Genomic DNA, 20372 nt, shown 5'->3' on the forward strand with positions numbered 1-20372 from the left:
GCATCCCTCTGAGGAGGCCGTGGGCTCCACTGTCGCCACCTCCCCCATCAGCACGCCTGGAGCAGAGCTTTTTAGGCACCCACACCACTGCCACCACAGCACCAGACCCAGGCTACGGTCCTGTGGCCCAGTTGCTCCCAGCAACTTGTTCCAAGTCTGTGCGGGATGTGGGAGGGAAAGATGGCCACAAGCTGTCCAGATCTAAACTCTCCCCAGGCGCCATAGGCTTCTGTGATTTCGTCTTCTGTATTTACTGGATGGGCCCACACGGAACTCAGTTCTTCCCCCTCCTTTTCTTCCTAAACCTTCACTACCACTGGGAAGGGGGATCGCTGTGGCTCCACTGTTAGGAGGTCTTTCTCCAGGGCACAGATCCAGGCTTCCAAGGCTTCCTCTCTTCCTCAGAGTTCGTGTAACTTTGCTGCATCGCGAAGCACTGTCTCCATCACAGCTAGCAAAGCTGTAAGAAACACCTAGCACATGGCCGCCCGGGCACTAGGCTTTACCCAGGGTCTCCCCTACTACCCATAGGGCCTTCTGTACCGTGGTTGGTGCGCCACTAACATTGGGCCAGTCCTAGGGTGGAGCCCAAGCCGCTAGGAGCCCTGCCATTGAATATTACAAAACTGTGGCTGTCCACCCCTCTAATCCCCCCTCCCAGGGTCCCGATGGCTCCATCTTCCACAAATCCTGCCCCCTAGCCAGTTGTCCTTAAGCCTTTCGGGCAGGATCACATGGGATTCAGGCAGACAGTAGAACATTTGTGGAGCCCATCGGGATATCTGACATGCTTTTATTCTGGGGTGGGGTGATCCTTGCACACGACAAGCCACATGTCGCACATCAGAAAGTCCTGACTCTCTTACATACTAAGTGCACACAAAGCTGGCAAGGTGCCAAACTGACCTTCAGGGTATATAACAGCCTCATTCTGTGCACGTGGGCCACAGTCCAGGTGAGGGAGCCTGACTAACTCCATTTTCCCTACAGGTGTTTAATAAATTCTTCTTGTCCCTAGGTTGAGGAGCTCTCACTCACTTGGTGAATACTCTTGGTCCATGGACCGTTGTCTATCCCCACTTTTCCTGGAACCCACATTGCCTTTTACTCCCTGGGTCTTGCTGCCAAACTGGCATCCACTTCAGCCTTCGGTTGGGTGTGAGGGACTCCCCTTAAGAGCCCTCACTCCCATCTTGAAGACCCTTAGGGTTCACCCTCTGGTATATGCTGCCATCCTGATGGCAGGGATTGGTCAGGATGCTCATTTTTTCTGTTCCCTCTTTTTCCCCTTCCTCTACCCCCACCTTTTTAGTCTGAGGACGGTCTCTTTCCCCTGGTCTTTCTGCCTAAGACATTTTGTCTGTGACAGAAAATCTCAACCCTCTGAGGACTTAGGTTTCTGGGACACCAACCCTGGTCTCTTAATCCTTGGATTATCAGTAAGTTTCCCACCACCCTATCTATTAGTCTCCAAGGTCTCCCTATTTCATGTGTCTAAACATTACAACTAAGATAATTCTCTATGTCTCTTCATTTATTCTTATTCACTGCTTGGGGTTTTTAGTAGTTGTCTTGGTCCTTCAGAATTAAAAAGAAAACTTGATCACATCACAAAAGCTATTCCTGTCTTTATGTTTTACTTTATTTGGAAAGTTACATTTATTTGGTTACAGTTGTTTGAAGTTTTTGTACAGTCATTGGTTGTTTACATTTTTTATTCTGAATTACCTTTTTATGTCCTTTACTCATTTTGGGGATGTGGGAGGCTGGATTTTTTTTTAAATAACAAGTTTATTCAGATACAATTCACATACCATAAAATTTACCCTTTTAATGTGTACCATCCAGTAGTTGTAGAATTGTGCAACCATCACTACTCTATCTATTTCAAGAATATTTTCATTACCCCAGAAAGAAACCACATGCTTATTAGTCACCACTCCTGATTCAATCCACCCTCCATAGCTCCTAGCAACTACAGTTGACCCTTGAACAGTGTTGAGTTATGGGCATGGAATTCTGTGCATTTGAAAATATGTATATAACTTTTAACTCACCCAAACTTAACTACTAATAGCCTACTGTTGACAGGAAGTCTTACTGATGACATAAACCATTGATTAACACATTTTGTATGTTATATACAAATAATATATACTATATTCTTACAGTAAAGTAAGCTAGGGGAAATAATGTTATTAAGAAAGTCATAAGGAAAATATTAATATATTTACAGTACTGTACATATTATTGAAAAAAAATCCATGTATAAGTGGACCTGCGTATTTCAATGGTGTGTAGTTCAGGGCTACCTTTACTAATCTACTTCCATCTGTACAGACTTGCCTGTTCTGGAAATTTCTGGACTTCATAAATGGAATCATGCAATATGTCTTTTTGTTGTTGTTGTTAAATGAGATATGATGGGTATACAACATCACTTTAGTTTGAGGTATACAACATAATGATTTGATATTTCTGTACATTGAAAAATGATCACCACAGTAAGTCCAGTTAACATCCGTTAGCATACATCGTTACAAATGGTTTTTCCTTAAGAGAACTTTTAAGATTATTCTATTAGCAACTTTCAAATGTAATACTATGTTACCAACTATAGTTAGTTACCATGTTTTATATCAAAGCCCCATGACTTATTTATTTTTTCACTGGAAGTTTGTATTTTTTTGGGGGGGCATTATAAATTCTGGGGGGGTTGTTTTTCCAAATATGTTTTATTGATTATGCTGTTACAGTTGTCCCATTTACCCCCCTTTATTCCCCTATTCCCTGAATTCCCCCTCCCACCTGCATTTCCACCCCCTTAGTTCATATCCGTGGGTCGTACATATAAGTTCTGTGACTTCTTCATTTCCTATACTATTCTTAACCTCCCCTGGTCTATTTTGTACCTACTATTTATGCCACTTATTTCCTCTACCTTTTCCCCCATTCTCCACCCCTCCCCATTGATAACCCTCCATGTTTTCCCCCATTCTCCACCCCTCCCCATTGATAACCCTCCATGTGATCTCCATTTCTGGGATTCTGTTCCTGTTCTAGTTGTTTGCTTAGTTTGTTTTTGTTTTTTCAAGTTCAGTTGTTGACTGTTATGAGTTTGTTGTCATTTTACTGTTCGTATTTTTCATCTTCTTTTTCTTATATAAGTCCCTTTAACATTTCATATACTAAGGGTTTGGTGTTGATGAACTCCTTTAACTTGACCTTATCTGGGAAGCACTTTATCTGCCTTTACGTTCTTAATGATATCTTGGCTGGATAAAGCAATCTTGGATGTAGGTCCTTGTCTTTCATGACTGTGGATACTTCTTTCCAGCCCCTTCTTGCCTGCAAGGTTTCTTTTGAGAAATCAGCTTATAGTTTTATGGGTACTTCTTTGTAGGTAACTGTCTCCTTTTCTCTTGCTGCTTTTGAGGTTCTCTCCTTATCTTTAATCTTGGGTAATGTGACTATAATGTGCTGTGGTGTGTACTTCCTTGGGTCCAACTTCTTTGGGACTCTCTGGGCTTCCTGGACTTCCTGGAAGTCTACTTCCTTTGCCAGATTAGGGAAGTACTCCATTATTTGTTCAAATAAGTTTTCAATTTCTTGGTCCTCGTTGTCATGTTCTGGCACCCCTGTAATTCAGATGTTGGAATATTTAAATTTGTCGTAGAGGTTCCTAAGCCTCTCCTCATTTCTTTGAACTCTTGTTTCTGCGTTCTGTTCTGATCAAATGTTCATTTCTTCTTGCTGGAGTCCAACCCGTTGATGAGAGTCTTGGTTTTCCTTTACCTCACTGTTGGTTCCCTGTATATTTTGCTTTATTTCACTTTGCATAGCCTTCACTTTTTCCTCTCTTTTGCAACCATACTCAACCATTTCTGTGAGCATCCTGATTACCAGTGTTTTGAACTGTGTGTCTGATAGGTTGGCTATCTCTTCATTGCTTAGTTGTATTTTTTCTGGAGCCTTGATCCGTTCTTTCATTTGGGTTACTTTTTTTTTTTTTTTTTTTTTTTTGTCTCACTGCGCTTGTTGCATATTTAGGGGCGGAGCCTTTGGTATTTGCCAGAGCTGGGCAACCCACATCACTGCCCTGTATGTGTGGGAAGGGCCTGAGAGGGAACAGTGCTGCTTGCTCGGCTCTTGGCTGGCTTTAGTTACTTCCTCCACTACCCAAAAGTAAATTGGGCCCTTCTGGTGCTGATTCCTTGGGTGGGTGGGTTTGTGTACATTCTAAGACCCTGTGGGTCTGTCCTGTGAGGCTGGGAGTTTGTCCCACTGCTGCAATCCCCAAAGGTTTTTTCAGTCAGAGATTCTGAGGCTTTATATCCCTACGCTGGAACTCTGGGTTGTGCGGTCTGTTCGCTCCCCAGTTGTTCTTCCCAGTTTATCTGCATGCAAATGGGGGACTATGCAGTCCCCCAGCTGCCGCCTTGCTGAGAGTCCTCTCCAACCTGACTGCCCGCCTCCGCCCCTCCTACTGGTCTGGATGAATGTTTCTTCTTTATCTCCTTGGTTGTTGGACTTCCATACAGTTCGATTTTTTGGCACTTATGGTTGTTTTTTGTTTCTGAATTTGTTGTCCTCCTTTTGGTTGTGTGAAGAGGCATGGTGTATCTACCTACGCCTCCATCTTTGGAAATTCGTACCTTTTGGTTCCATTTACCCTGCCTTTAGCAAACACAAGTCTGGTTTCTGTATATCTAAGCTTAGGTTTTTCTTTTCTTTTTTTCTTTTTTTTAGATCCACATGTGAGACCTTGCTGTTTTTGTTGTTCGTTTTGTCGTTCTCTGTCTGACTTATTTCACTTACCATAATACCCTCAAGTTCCGTTCATGCTGCCACAAATAGAAAGATTTCATTCTTTTTTATGGATGAATAATTTGTGTGTGTTTGTGTCTGTGTCTCACATTTTCTTTACTCATTCATCCCTAGAAGGACACTTAAGTTGTTTCCATATCTTGGTTACTATAAATAATGCTGCAAATGAACATGTGTCTTTTTGAGTTTGTGCTTTTTGTTTGTTTTAATAAATACCCAGAAGTGAAATTACATATGGTAAAAATGTGGTCTTTTTGTGTGACTTCTTTCACTTAACATAATTTTTCAAGGTTTGTCCATGTTGTAGCATCTTTCAGTACCTCATTCCTTTTCGTGGCCAAAAAAAATGTTCCATTGAGTGGTTATACCACATTTTGTTCATCCCTTCATATGTTGATAGACATTTGGGTGTTTTCACTTTTTGACATCTGTTGGATAATTCTGCTATGAACATTGATGTATATGTTTTTCCATAGGCATGTGTTTTCATTTACTAGGTCATATGGTAACTTCATGTTTAATATTTTGAGCTACTGCCAAACTTTTTCTAAAGTACCTACACCATTTCACCTTAACATTATCATTGTTTGAGGGGTCCCAGTCTCTTCACATCCTCACTAACATTTATTATTGTTCATCTTTTTGATTATAGCAATCCCAGTGGAAATGATTTCTGCCTTCTTTCATCTGCTGGTGTACTGTGTCTAAGCTGTCCTATGTGTTTGAGGTAATGTTGCATCTTAGCATATCCTAGGTTTTTCCTAGACATTTTAGTTAGAGGTTCACTTCTAAGAATCCTTCCTCCCTCCTTCCCTTTCTTTCTTCCTTTCTTTCTTTCTTTCATAAATGCTTTTTATTAATTATTTACATGTTTAAGCTCTCACACTAGATTTTTTTCAAGCTGGTGGACACTGACAAATTGTTTCTCCCACAGAACTATAACCACACATTCCCAGATAGTATAAATATATGGTTGAACTAACATTAATAAATACCACCATTTTACCAATTATATAATAAAACAAATCATCAAGTATACAAATCTTAAGTTACACAGCTCAAAAGGCATATAAAATGTTAGATTTCTATTCAATTCATTAGCAGAAGCCTCATCCTCCATCTTCTTCCTCCCTTCTTCTTTCCTCCTTCCTTCTTTTTTGCAAGAGAAGGTAAGAAGGGAAAAAACCACACTTCAAACAAAAATAAGTTGGTAAACCACTTCAGAATTTATAAAAAGAAATACAGGAATTTCAGAATTTTTGTGATTAAGAATTGTTTTAGCTACAACAAAGCATCTTTACCTTTACTTTAAGAAACTATTTACTGAAGAGCATACTCTGGTGTTCCACCCAAGACAAAGGCAGCATTTTACTAAAAGTACTTAATAGCCCCCTCTCATTCTTTTCTCAGGCCTTCTTTAAAGAATGTATTTTTTATTTTGAAAATTATGAATGTTTCTTTATGTTTGAGGTTCCAGGTGAACTTTTCTTTTGACTCTTAAGATTTCTGTTTTACACTAGTTTGTCTGATGAGTTTCAAGCTGTTAAAACTTTAAATTGTTAAAAGCATGTATTACATACTGTGGCATAGCAAGTAGTAAGACAAAACGCCTGTTAGTGTAAGTGAAGGGAATAGTGAAGTGAAGGGAAATTATAATGAACACTGACAATGTTTTGGAGAATTGTTAGTGCATTGTTGACTACAGAATTGAGGAACTCCAATTATGGATGGACAAGAGTAACCAAAGATGATGCTAGGTTCAATACAATGTTTCTATTCTTACCCTTACCAGGAAGGTACAAGGTATAAGAAACTAAATTTTTAAAAATTGAAACTTAGCATTTTTGTACACATGATGTCAGTTGTTCTTTATGTCAGCCAAGAGACATAAGTGGGATAGGTGCTCTTTATTGACCATCATACCCATATCCATACCCATAACTTAAGATTTCAGCACAAACTAATAACTATGTTGCTTTGTCTTAAATTATTATTTCAAAAAGTATTTGTTAGCAATAGCATTTTTATGAAACTTCAGTTTGCTAAGTTTCTGCATAATTATTTTTAGTTCCCATGTTCCTTCTGTTACCATATAGACCAAACCCATGAAGGTCTTTACACATCAATTATGTACCTCTTTCTGAAATGCACAGAGAATTGCCTTGGTTATTCCTTTTACATTTGGTTACATTTTAAAATAAGAGATCGCTCCCTACCCCCAACATTGAATTTTGAAACATTTCAAACCTACAAAAAAAGTTGAGTTGTAAATTGAATTACTTTATTCACCAATTACCAATTATTGTTTTGCCACATTTGCTTTGTCTAAGTATAGATGCTTTATTTTCCTAAATTATTTGAAAGAAGGTTGGAAGCATGAGAATTTACCTCTGTGTAATTCAGCTTGCATCTTCAAAAAATAAAGGCATACTCCTGTATAACCATAATACTATTGTAACACCTAAGAAAATGCCTAGAAGTAGAGTGCTTGATTGGATGGTTTGTTTGTGTGGTTGTTTAAATTTTTGATTTTTCTTTTTTCTTTTTTTGATTTTTTTTGTTTCTTTAATTTTTTTTGCCTTTTAATTTATTTTTAACATTTTATTTATTTATGTATTTGGATGGTACATTTATATTTAACCTTTTAAGAAAGTGCCAAACTGAACTGGAGAGCATTATGCTAAGTGAAATAAGCCAGGCAGTGAAAGACAAGTACCATATGATCTCACCTATAAGTGGAACCTAGTCAACAAAACAAATAAGCAAGTAAAAATATAACCAGAGACATTGAAATAAAGAACAAACTGACAGTAGCCAGCGGGGATGGGATAATGGGGGAAAGAAGAGGAAGGATCTTCAAGGAGCACGTATGAAGGACCTGTGGACAAAGCCAAAGGTGGGTAGGATTGAGGGTGGGAGGTGGAGGCAAGTGGGGTGGGGGAGAATGGTGGGGGGAGAAATGGAGACAACTATACTTGAACAACAATTAAAAAAAGAAAGAAAGTGCCAAACTGTTTTCCAAAGTGTACGTTTTGGATTCCCAGCAGTGATGTTTGAGGGTTCCAGTTTCTCTGCATCTCTACCAATTGTATTACTATTATTATCATCATCATCATCATCATCATCATTATTGTAATTCTAGTGGGTATAAAATGGTATCTCATTGTGGTTTTAATTTTCATTTCCCTAATGACTGATGGTGTTTGAGCATCTTTTCATGTGGTTATTAGCCATTCACATATTTTCTTTAGCAGAATGTCTACTTAAATCTTTTGCCTATTTTTTAAAAAGTGGGTTTTCTCCTCATTATTGAGTCAAGAGTTCTTTGTGTATTCTGGATACAAGTTCTTTATTAGTTATGTGATTTGCAAAGATTTTCTCACAGAGTGCTATGCATTTTATTGTGATGATGTTAACCATGAACCATGCTTAATTTTTTTAATTTGCCATGGGACTTTTTGTGGGGGCTGGAATATAGGTAGATTTCTGTTCTTAATTCTTCCATATGCCTGGTATTAAAGCAGAGTCAATGGCAGTGATAGTCACCTTCCTCTTTTTTCTGCATTTAAGCAGTGAGAAACTATTCCTTTCTCAACCACAAGAAGCAAATAGAAATATACCATAAGTATTAGGGCTCTTTTAACGGTTGCAAGAGCCAGAAATCCAATTTACCCTACCTTAAGCAAAACAAAATTTTGCTATTTTTCTCTCCCTTCCTCAGCTCTGCTTCTTTCTTCATTCTACTGACAGACTTCATGTAGTATGGCCACTTTCGTCTCCAGATTTCAGTTCTCAATAACAGCAGGAAGAGCCAATCTTCTTCACTAGCCCTACCAAAAGAGCCCAAGAAATGGAGTACTCTGGGTGGCCTGGGTCTCTTGCTCTGCTTTTGAGGAAGGTGGAACAGCCTGATTTATAGTCCTGTTATAATTCAATATGGAGCCCAGCTAGTGTGGTTCAGTTGGTTGGGCATTATCCTGCAAACAGAAAGGTCGCTGGTTCAATTCCTGATCAGGGCACATGCCTGGGTTGCAAGTCAGGTTCAGTCCCCAATTGGGGCATGTACAGAAGGCAGCTGATTGATGGTTCTCTCTCACATCTATGTTTCTCCATTTCTTTCTCCTTCACTTCTCCTCTCTCTAAAATAAATAATAATAATAATAATAATAATAATAATAATAATAATAATGCAGTAAGGAGAGGAGGTTCCCTCTAGAGGAAGAGGTACTGTCCAAATAGGTAATATGTCCACCACTTTGGGGATGGTGCTAGGGATGTTGTGTCTTTTTGTCCACTTTTATGAGAGTAAAACAAAAGTAATGAATAGAAGGTTAATACAGGGTAGAGCAGAAGTAGGTTTACAGTTGTGTGTATGGAAAAGAATACAATAATAAAAATAATACAAGAATAAACTGTTTTGCATACTTACAACTGTAAACCTACTCTTGGAAAAAATCATGTTTGTTACCTGATAATTTGTTACATAATTATCAGGTTAGCATTGTTAATGTAGGTTGTCAGCCCTTCACCTCTATGGGAGGTGGGAAGAGGTATGTAGAATGCTTTAGGTTAAACCAAAGATCACATAAGTTTGCTTAAATAAGAAAAAGTGCTACTAGTAAAGGTTAATTTCTCTTGAGCATTCCTTTATGTATTTTTCTTTAGTTCTCTGAATGGAGGTATACCAACTGTCTCAAGTTCCTACATTCCTACAGATTGCTGACATCAGTTTTTTTTATAATTAGTTTCCTTCCTCTCCTCTTTCATTACTTGGACTCTCAAACTTTGTCAGTGTCCATATTTTATATGATTCATCTTTGAAATGATTTTTTTTAAGTAAGGATAGTTCCCGGTTCCTTTTTATGACATTGGGTATATGATGTGTATGCTGATGGTAATGACAATCTTGATGTAATTGTGATTTTCCTGCTCAAAAAAGGAATATTTTTTATCACCTGAAGTATTTCTTATCTAAACTCTTAATACAGATAGAGCTGATATGTAAATACTGTCATGAAATTGAACCAGTAACTTTGGATACCATGTGGCATTTGTGTTTGCTTCCATACTCTTTCAGTACTCTTATTTTCAGTGTGAAAATGGAACTTCTGGTTTTGGATTATCTATATAAAATGCATCATCTCTCATATAGTTTAGAATAGTCTTTAAAAGGTCGTCTAGTATATTCTTCCACCCTTTACAAAAATCTCCTCAAAATTACCCAACCACTAGCTATCACTTAAACATTTGTAATGATTTTATGTAAATTTATATCATTTTTTTGATATTTAAGAGTCCATTCTTGTTTTGAACTGAAGTCTCTTGTCCTGTGACTTCTCTTTGTTCCTGATTTGCTCTCTGGAGAAACACTTAGTACAGGAACATATTTTTGAGTATTTGTCAAATGACTCATCTGTTGACAGAATTTAGAGTAGTTATTTTATCTACATCTTTTTTCAAGTAATTGAAGATGACAGATAACTTCCTTGATGGCTTCCCAAAATGTCTGCCTGTTAGTTATTTCCTTACCAAACTGATTACAGCCTTCTAAATTAATACAGTAACATTCACTTCTTTGTAGGTCAAATTTTACACCTTAAAATATGAAACAAATTTAGAGAAGAGGAAATTACTAGAATCTGCAGATTATCTTTTGTGGCCAGCCTTTAATCTAAGTGATTTCAGACTCATTATTTCCATTTAATCATTCAATCACAACCTTATGAGGTAAATTAGGAAAGTTAAGGCTACAGCATTAAGAATTACGAAGTAAGATTTTAAAAGTAAGATTTTAAAACTAAAATCTTAATCTTTAGGACCCAAAATCTTAGGTCCTAGTACTAAAAGCCACTATGCATCCCATGCTCAAGAAAATAATTAGGCCATCATTCAGAACCTACTTCACTTTTGTATCTATTACAATATGCCTTTTAGCTTGCTTCCAAACAGTTTTTAGGGGTAAAGGGATGCTGCTGCTGAATGCAGCACATAGGTAGCAGTAATCAGTGAGGGACAACTATGAAAGGAAGGGAGGCAGAAGGACTATAAAATGACTATAGGAGAACTTAAGAGTTCCATATTCTGGGGCTATTGAATCCAAGAAAACTGCCCTGAACTCATAATAGCCTCCAGGAATAGGATAATTATTGATCATTATAATTCTGGTTTATCAATTTTTTAAAAAAATTATTTAGTAAATTTGAGGAATTTGTGAGACATAAAATTTTGAACTCAAAATCTGTGTGTAATACAACTCAAAAATTAAAACACGGTCTTACCCAAATGCTGTTTCTGATGGCTCAGTTGCTTGTTTTTCTTTGATTATTGTCTCTTTGGGATATTCTTAAGATTATTTTTCAGTGGGTGTATGTTAAGTATTAAGTATAATAAGATACCTGGTAAATAGTGGGTATTCATTCACTGATTATTGATTTGGGAAGGTAATCTATGAATTTATCATCTATCATTTCTTGTAACTGGCTAAATTATCAAGGCTTTCCCATCTTGGATGTGTTAAGGTTTATCACATTTTGACTTCCCTTTATGTCTTAGCACATTCTGGTACACTCCCTCTGCTGTCAGTTGTTAAGTATTTAGAGAAAATATTAGGCTAAGTAAGATAAACTATGTCTTATATTTTCCTGTAAAAATGTATATGAGTACTTTTTAAATTACCTAGTTAGCAGTTGCTTTCTTTTAGGTTAGGAAGTAGAAAAATAAGACTGTATTATTCCAGAAATACCAGAATTTGTTTCATCATCTCATTTCCTTCCAAATCCCTGCTATAGATTTGGTAGCTCTTTTGCTATAAGTAGTCAAATAGATATGGTCCTTAACTCTTATGAGTTTAAACTGTATGTAATTTTATTGTGTATTTAAATCTTTGATACAAGTATTTAGTTTATTTTTCAATAAAAAAATATTAGTTAAAATGTACAGTGCCAGAATATTTATGGGGTCTTTTTTTGATTGTTTAAAACCTTGAAGAAATCCTTGTCAGAGCATTACCACCATTGAGGACTGTGGGATAGTAAGCTTATCTGTGTTTTTAGTGAAATTCTAGTAACTTCATATAAAAAAACAATTGCAGTGTTCGGTGTACAATGTATGTCACCATTTGACAGATATTTGCAAAAGGTCGAAAACCCAATTTCTGCTTATAAATTACTTTGTGTTGTTTCTTTACATGGATAGATTAAGAAATATGATACAGGTAGAATTTTTGATAACTTTCTGAAACCTTAAAAATGTTAAATTCTCTTTGGTTTAAAATATTGAGACTATAATTGTGACATTGTTTGAGTTTAGAATTCAGGGCTCATTTTTTCAACTTAATGTCAGTATAACATATTATCAAATAAATGAAAATGCCTAGGCACATTTTCTTTTTGTAGTTTATTTTTATAATATTAGTCAATAAATGTACGTTTTAAGTCTGTGTCACAGGGTGGAGGTACCATAGCTGCGCTCAGAAAAAAAAAAAAAACATTTCCTTTTAAGGCAGCCATATGAAAGTAATTTTGAGATCAGACTTTTTACTAATATGTGTTTTTTTCATCCCCAAAGTGGAACATATTGGCAATAGTAGTTTTGTAAATGAAACAAGAAAGGAAAGAATAATGGTAATTGCGGTATTTTTTTTTAAGATTTTATTTATTTAGTTTTAGAGAGAGGGGAAGGGAAGGAGAAAGAGAGGGAGAGAAATATCAATGTTTGGTTACCTCTTGTGCGCCCTCTACTGGGGACCTGGCCTGCCGCCCAAGCAGGTGCCCTGACAGGGAATCGAACTGGCAACCATTGGGTTTGCAGCCCATGCTTGATCCACTGAGCTACACCAGCCAGGCCTATTGAGGTATTTTTTAACCTTTAGAAATTATAGCTTGTTTTGTTTGCCCTTTCTTTAATATTTGAAGCTGATCAACATCCATTTAGTTAGTAGAGTATAAAGTTTTGAATAGGAGGCTATAACATTTTGGGGGAGACTGTATGATGTGATGAAATGAGCATAGCTCTTGCTTAATAAATTGTTTGTTGAATGAATAAGTACATATTGTGTGCCGGGCACTCATTGTGCTAGATACATACAGGCAACAGGACATAATTTAGGCTTAACAAACAGGGAAAGCCTGATGCAGACTTTGGCCAGCAGTGTCCGTGGTGTTGTGGATGAGAGGAGACAAATTCACACAGACTACCAAAGTCCTGTGGAGAAAAAGGGATGGCACAGCCACTCTCTCAAGGGGAGAGCGCCTTGACCCTTACCTTGACAGGCTTTTATTGGCTTTCTAATAGCATACATCAAAGAAGGTTCTCATTCATTATGCTTAAGTTTGCTTTAGGTAATTACTTCTTACAGATAGCTAAGGAAAGGATGTTACTGATTACTTCCTACAGATTAACAAAGAAAAAATGTCGCAAATGCAAGGGAACGATGAAAGTGATTGGTCTGGTTACACTTCAGTCCTTGGGAGAATTAGCACAGAATTCAGGAAATTACTTTAAAGATATGCAGTAAGCATTTGCTACTTCAGCTCTTGGTGAGGGCGTTTTAGCAAGAGCAAGTCTCCAAGCAGCCTAGGTATAATGCAGGCCTGGTTTCCCACAGGAGAACCAATCCATGGGTTTGGCATCCTGTGTGCCGCAACATGCCTATGGGGTTTCCAATAGGGCTGGGCTACATTTGCCATTCCACACGGATAGGTTCCCTGTAAAAGCCTTCTAGGAAGTGATCACAAGGAGAATAAATAGGAGTTTGGTTAAAGCACAGATGGCAAACACAAGGCCTGTGGGCTGAATCCGGCCCTCCGCCTTGTTTTACCCGTCCCATCACCTTATTTCTACTCCAGCAGCACTGAGCTCCTTGCCCCTAGTTAAGGAGTAGTTACATTTATACAGCCCTAAAATTACATTCGGCCCTTTGAAGGCAACTGCAAGGCTTAGGTGGCCCCCAGGGAAAATGAGTTAGGTGGATACGGTTTTGTTGGATGTTGAGTATTCAGTATTCAGGACTAGGACTAAAATTCATGCAATGATTATAGTGACATATTCCTGAGGGGTATGGAGGAGAGAGAAAAGAGCCTGATAGGAGAGGGTAGGGAGAGCTGTAGGCACATCATAGAGTCCCTTATCTCAGGCCCTCAGTGAGCCATTGAAAAAAAATTAGGAAGCATTCTGATCACTGTTGCCTTTTGACTATTCTCTATATCAGTGCTTCTGAAATTATCTCTGGTGAAGGACTATTTTTTAAAATGACTATACTTAGCTGATACTTCTATAAAATACAACAAAAATGAATTACTAGGAAAATGAAATTTTAAAAAGACAAAGCAAGCCCATTTAAAAGCTGAACAAAATTATTGTCACATTTCTCTGTATGTTTCAATATATACTATCAAATTTGTTTTTTCTTTTTCATGAACTAGATATGCTTTGAGTACCTTTGCTGCAGAGGAGTTAACTATTTTTGATCATGTGCCCATCAGTTCAGGATTCTAGAAACTGCCATGTATGTATTGAATTTTAAATCATGCACATGTGTACATTATAAACCACAAAATATAAATTAGAAAATAATGAGAGGTTTTATAAGCTATTTTAAAATTTTGCCCTGGCCAGGTGGCTCAGTTGGTTGGAGCGTCATCCCATGTACCAAAAGGTTGCGGGTTTAATTCCCAGTTAGGACACATAGCTAGGTTGCAGGTTCAATCCCCAGTTGAGGTGCATAAGGGAGATAAACAGTTGGTGTTTCTCTCTCTCTCTCTCTCTCACTGCCTCTCCCTCTCCCTCTCCCCTTTTCTCTCTCTCTAAAATCAATAACCATATCCTTGGGTGAGGATTAAAATACATAAACAAAATTATAAAATATTATTTTAATGGTATAAAAATATTTTGTTTGCACTAAATTACTTTAATGAGCAGTGTAATTAAATGTACTTGATTATAACTTCTGAAAGTCTTGGCTCATTCATACAACAAATAATTAGCATGTTAAATCATCATGTTGTGCACATTAAATATATACAATTTCTCTTTGTCGGTTATATGTAATAAGGTTGGAAAAGTTCAAAATAAATGTAACAATTACCTACGTCTTGTTCCAGGAGTTAGGGTTATATAGTACACTGTAAAATATACAAAAATTCCTGCTTATGTAGAGTGTTCATTGTAGTGGAGGTTAACTCTTTGTGATACGGTGATTCAGAGGTCTTGGTTTTAGGTTCAGTCTGTTTTATATTTGTTTTAATGGCTGTCATAGTTGAAATAGATGTCTCATAAAGATATATAGATCAGAATAGGAGAATTAGCTGTTGGTTATGTTTCTTTAGTGATAGTGCTCAGTTTCAGTTTTATCTACAATTAAGGACAGATTTTTAAATGAAATTTATTTTCATTTTCCTTGTCAGTCTTTCTTTCAGATTCATCAAAAAGTGTTCCTTTTTTATGAGTATGCTTTTAATAAATGTTTTCAAAATCCAGTGACACGGTAGATTTAAACAGTTTAGAAATTAATTTTCAAGTTGGTGTTTTGGCAAGATCATCTTTCAAAGTGTGCGCATTTTACACAATTACATGTATAACAGTAAAAGCTTGCCAACTCCATTAGTGAATGGCCTTTCCATTCACTAATACCACACTGCCTGAATTATTGTAGCTTTATAATGTTTTTTTTTTTAAATCCTCACCTGAGGACATTTTTTGCATTGCTTTTAGAGAGAGAAAGGAAGGGAGAGAAACATCATGTGAGAGAGAAGCAGCGAATGATTTGCCTCTGGTATGAGCCCTTACCAAGACTTGAACCTGTGACATTTTGGTTTACGGGATGATCCTCCAACCAGCTGAGCCACTTTGGCCAGAGCAACTGTAGCTTTAAACATCCTGATAGTCAATAGAGTAGGAGTCAGCAGACTTTTTTTTTTTTTTTTGAGATTTTATTTATTTGTTTTTAGAGAGAGGAGAAGGAATGGAAAGAAACAGTGATGTGCAGAGAAACATCCCTCTGTTGGTTGCCTCTCGGACACGCCTGCAGTCATGATCCCTGACCAGGAACTGCACTGCTGGGCCTTTGGTTCGCAGGCTAGTGCTTAATCCAATGAGCTTTACCAACCAGGGCAGCAAACTTTTTTTTTAAGGGCCAAATATTGGATATTAAATGTTACAGGCTTTGCAAGCCAGATGGTCTCTGTTATAACCAAGTACACACCTCAGCTGTTGTAAATAGAAAGTAGCTGTAGACAATACGTAAGCAGATGGAGTGGTTATGTCCCAATAAAACTTTATTTACAAAATGAGGAATTTTGCTATGAACATAAAACTGTTCTAAAAATATAAAGTATTAAAAAAGAAATGCAGACAGAAGAAACAGCATAACTTTGTATCGTTCCTGCCAAATATGCATAATCTGAATATAATCATCAGACAAAAATCCTTTGAAGATATATTCTACAAAATAATTGACTCGTGATTTTTCAAAATTGTTAAGTTTTTGAAAGTCAAAGTTATAGGGCATTCTTCCAGACTGAATAAGACCAAAGAGATGCCATAACTAGATACAACACATTATTCTAACCCAGTGTAGAATTCAAGATTCTCCACTGGATAAGGTCTGAGGATTCTGTGGTAGGAATGTATTAATGTTTATTTCCTAATGATGATAGCAGTAGATTGTCTGTTTAAAGTGTTCAGGTGAGATGGAGCATCGTATCAGTAACTTACTCCCAAATGGCTTAAGGGAAGAAAGGTTTTTGTATTGTACTGGTAATTTTTCTGTAAATTTGAGTGTTTCAACAATTTTTTTAAAAATGTGTCTTATGAAAAATTGAATCAACTTACAGGAAAAAAAAAAAACAAACCGCAACCTAGTTTGCCAACCTCTGCAGTACTTTGATGCTGTTCTTCAAAATCATCTTGGATGTTCTTGGCGTTAGCATTTTTGTACAAATTTTTAAATTAGCTTGTTAATTTTTACAAAAAAAAACGTGGTGGGATTTTTATTGACTGCATTGAATCTATAGGTAAATTCAATGGGGAAGATTAACATTTTTACAGTAATGAGTGTTCAAACCCATAACCATGACCTATAGTATTGTTTAAGTCATCTTTAAAATTTCTCTTCATTGTTTTACAGTTTTTTATGTAAAATCACCATCCTCCAAAATGCCCAGCAAAAATGTTTGTCTCTAGGTATTCAATCCCTTGTGTTGGTTTCCTTACACATTGATAGGGCCAACCAAATGACATTGTGTGACTTTTAAGACTGTCATAAAAGACAATTGCAGAAGTTGCAGCATCTGCTTTGTTCACTTGAATCACTCTGGAGGAAGCCAGCTGTCATCGGAGGCCTCCTGCCACAATAGCCATTGTTAGTGAGCCATCTTAGAAGCAGATCCTCCGACTCTGTTTAAGTCTTCAGATCGCTGCAGTCTGTCATCAGTGTGTAAGAAACATCAATGTGTGGTTGCCTCTCGCATGCCCTGCACCAGGGATCCTGTCCTGCAACCCAGGCATATGCCCTGACTGAGAATTGAACTGGCAACCCTTTGGTTCACAGACTAGCACTCAATCCGCTGAGCCACACCAGCCATGGCATGCCAACATCTCTTGGCTGCACCCTCATGAGGGTCCCTGAACTAGAGCCTTCTGGCTACGCTTCTCAAATTAAAATAAATGTTATTTTAAACCACTAAATTTTAGGGTAATTGGTTATGCAGCAGTTGATAATACAGTTATGTACATATTTTTTTTAAATTTTTATTGTTATTCAATTACAGTTGTATGCCTTTTCTCCCCATCCCTCCACCCCACCCCAGCTGAACCCACCTCCCTCCCCCACCCTCCCCCTTGATTTTGTCCATGTGTCCGTTCATATTTTTTAATATATTTTTTTAATTTTATGTAATTTTTTGGTTCCACCTTTTTTTGTGGTAAAATATACATAGTATTTACCACCTTAATCATTTTATTTTGAACAGCAATACATAGTTTATTTTTCATAGTGGACATTTTTTATTTTTTAACTTTTTAAATGTATTTTTCATCATTTTTTAATTGTTGTTCAAATACAGTTGTTTCCATTTCCCCGCCACCACTTTCCCCCACCCATCCCATCCCCACCTCCCACCTTCAATCTTACCCCTTTGGCTTTGTCCATGGGTCCATTATACATGTTCCTTGACAACCCTTACCCTTCCCTTCTTTCCCCGTTATCTCCCTTCCCCCTCCCCTGTGGTTACTGTCAGTTTGTTATTTATTTCTTTTTTTTTAACTTTTTTTATTGTTCAAGTACAGTTGCCTCCATTTTTGCCTCACCACTCCCCCCGATCCTAGCCATCTTTGACTGTACAATTTAGTAGTATTAAATAAATTCACATTTTTGTGCAACCATCACCACCACTCATCCCCATAACTCTTCATCTTGTAAAATGGCAACTTTATATTCATTAAATAATAACTCCCCAGTTTCCCCTCCCCCTAGTCCCTGGTAACCACTATTATACTTTTGCTTTATAATTTCATCCACTCTTAAGTATTTCAAATAATGGAATCATACAGTATTTGTGTGTGTGTGTGACTGGTTTATTTTATTTCACTCAACATAATGGCCTCAAGGTTCATCCATGTTGTAGCATATTGCATAATTTCCTTGCTTTTTAAAGCTGAATAGTATTTCATTGTATGTATATACCAGTTTTGCTTATCCATTCACCTATCTACAGACACTTTGGTTGCTTCTTTGCTTTAAGTGTTGTGAATAATGCTAAGAACATGGGTATACAAGTATCTCTTCAAGACCCTGCTTTTAATCCTTTTAGATACATACCTAACAGTAGAATTGCTGGATCATATGGTAACTTTTTTAATTTTTTGAGGAACCACCTTACTGCCTCCTACAGTGGCTGTACCATTTTACATTTCTACCAAGAGTGCACAAGTGCTCCAGTATCTCTTCATCCTCACCCACACTTGTTTTCCATTTTCTGTTTTTGATTTTTGATAGTGGCCATCCAAACAGATGTCAGGTGGTATCTCATAGTTTTGATTTGCATTTCTCTAATTAGTAACGTTAAATATCTTTTCATGCACTGATGGGTCATTCATTTCTTTGAAGAAATGTCTGTTCAAGACCTTTGCCCATTTTTAAATCATGTTTGTATTTTTGTTGATTCTTAGGAGTGTTCTCTATATATTTTGGATATTAATACCTTATATATTATTTGTAAATATTTTCTCCCATTATGTGTTTCATTTTTACTTTGTTAGTAGCCTTTTTTGATGCACAACATCTTCTAATTTTCATTAAGATCAATTTGTCCATTTTTTCTTTTCTTACCTGTGTCTTTGGTTTCAGATCCAAGAAATCATTGACAAATCCAATGTCATGAAACTTTTGTCCTGTGTTTTCTTCTAAAGAGTTTTATTGTTTTAGGTCTCACATTTTAGCTTCTTACCTAGTAATTACTACTTATTTAAAAAATATAAGTTAGGACCTTATTTCCAGTAATTTGCTAAGTTTACTTGGTACTATGGATTATTTGATTCTTTTTGGAATGTTGCCTATGAATAATCTGTTTCACCATTTCTTATCCCATCTTTTGCCTTTTATTTCTCGATCTTGTATACTGCACTAACTGGAATATCCATGGCATTGCTAACTGGCAGTGATGGTAGTGAACAATCTTGTCCTGTCCTTTACTTCATGGGGAAAATATTTACTGTTTCACCTGTAAAGACTTTGTAAATATTATTTATCAGTTTAAAGAGGTTTCCTCACTTTCTAATTTGCTAAGGATTTTCAATGAGTGAATATTGAATTTTATCAGATGTATTTTTTTTTCATCAGTTGAGATGACTTTTCTCCCTTTTTGTGAATTACGTTGATTTGTAAATGTGTAAACCAACCTTGTATTCTTGAATAAATCCAGTTGGTTCACAGTGTGTTGACTTTTTCATGTCATTTGGGTTCGGTCTGGTGGTATTTTAATGTTTCTACATCTGTGTTCATGAGAAGTTGGCCTGTACCCTTCTTTCATGTCCTTTTCAGGTTTTCATATCAAGATGATGTTGGTGTCACAAAATGAGTGGGGATACAATTCCTTCTCTTCTTTTCTGTATTTTAAAGGTCTTATTTTTATAAATTGAACTATATTAATGACATTATAATATTTTGTGCATTTCCAGTTTCAGTTTTATTATGAAAGCTGGGAGTTTTTCAGAGAATATATTTCATATGTGCCACTGCCTCTACATGCTTACCCTAGAACCCTTTTTTTCATTCAGCTATCCCCATTGTGATATATTTACATGTTTCTTCCATGTATTGCATTGTTTTTATGAAAGAAATAACTTTTGAAGAGTATCTTCTCTGGTGCCTCTTTCTTTTTCATAAATAAAAAGCAGTTTTTGTGTATAATATTATTGTAGAATCCAGAAAATATTTTAGCTGACATGTTAGAAACATTTGTACTTTTATCTACGTGTGTTAAGAATCTTATTCTTGTTACCTAAAACTTTTGTGGTTTTTAGCAGTATTTGTTGATAGTGGAATGCAT

The 20372-nt window shown here is 36.7% G+C and overlaps 1 protein-coding gene across 4 annotated transcripts in view; it reads left to right on the top strand.

The window, feature by feature from the left end:
- The window catches only part of RALA (RAS like proto-oncogene A), an 88017-nt gene that overhangs the window by 12451 nt on the left and 55194 nt on the right, over positions 1-20372 (top strand). For 2 of the 4 annotated variants that reach the window (XM_053926362.1, XM_024558303.4), the window contains exon 2: positions 5480-5554. The exons of the other annotated variants lie outside the window; for them this stretch is intronic. In XM_053926362.1, coding sequence (XP_053782337.1) covers positions 5480-5554 — 75 coding nt within the window. The remainder of the gene's footprint in view (positions 1-5479; positions 5555-20372) is intronic. 4 annotated transcript variants of the gene reach the window in all.

Source organism: Desmodus rotundus, chromosome 6 (genome assembly GCF_022682495.2).
Source record: "Desmodus rotundus isolate HL8 chromosome 6, HLdesRot8A.1, whole genome shotgun sequence".
NCBI lineage: Eukaryota > Metazoa > Chordata > Mammalia > Chiroptera > Phyllostomidae > Desmodus > Desmodus rotundus.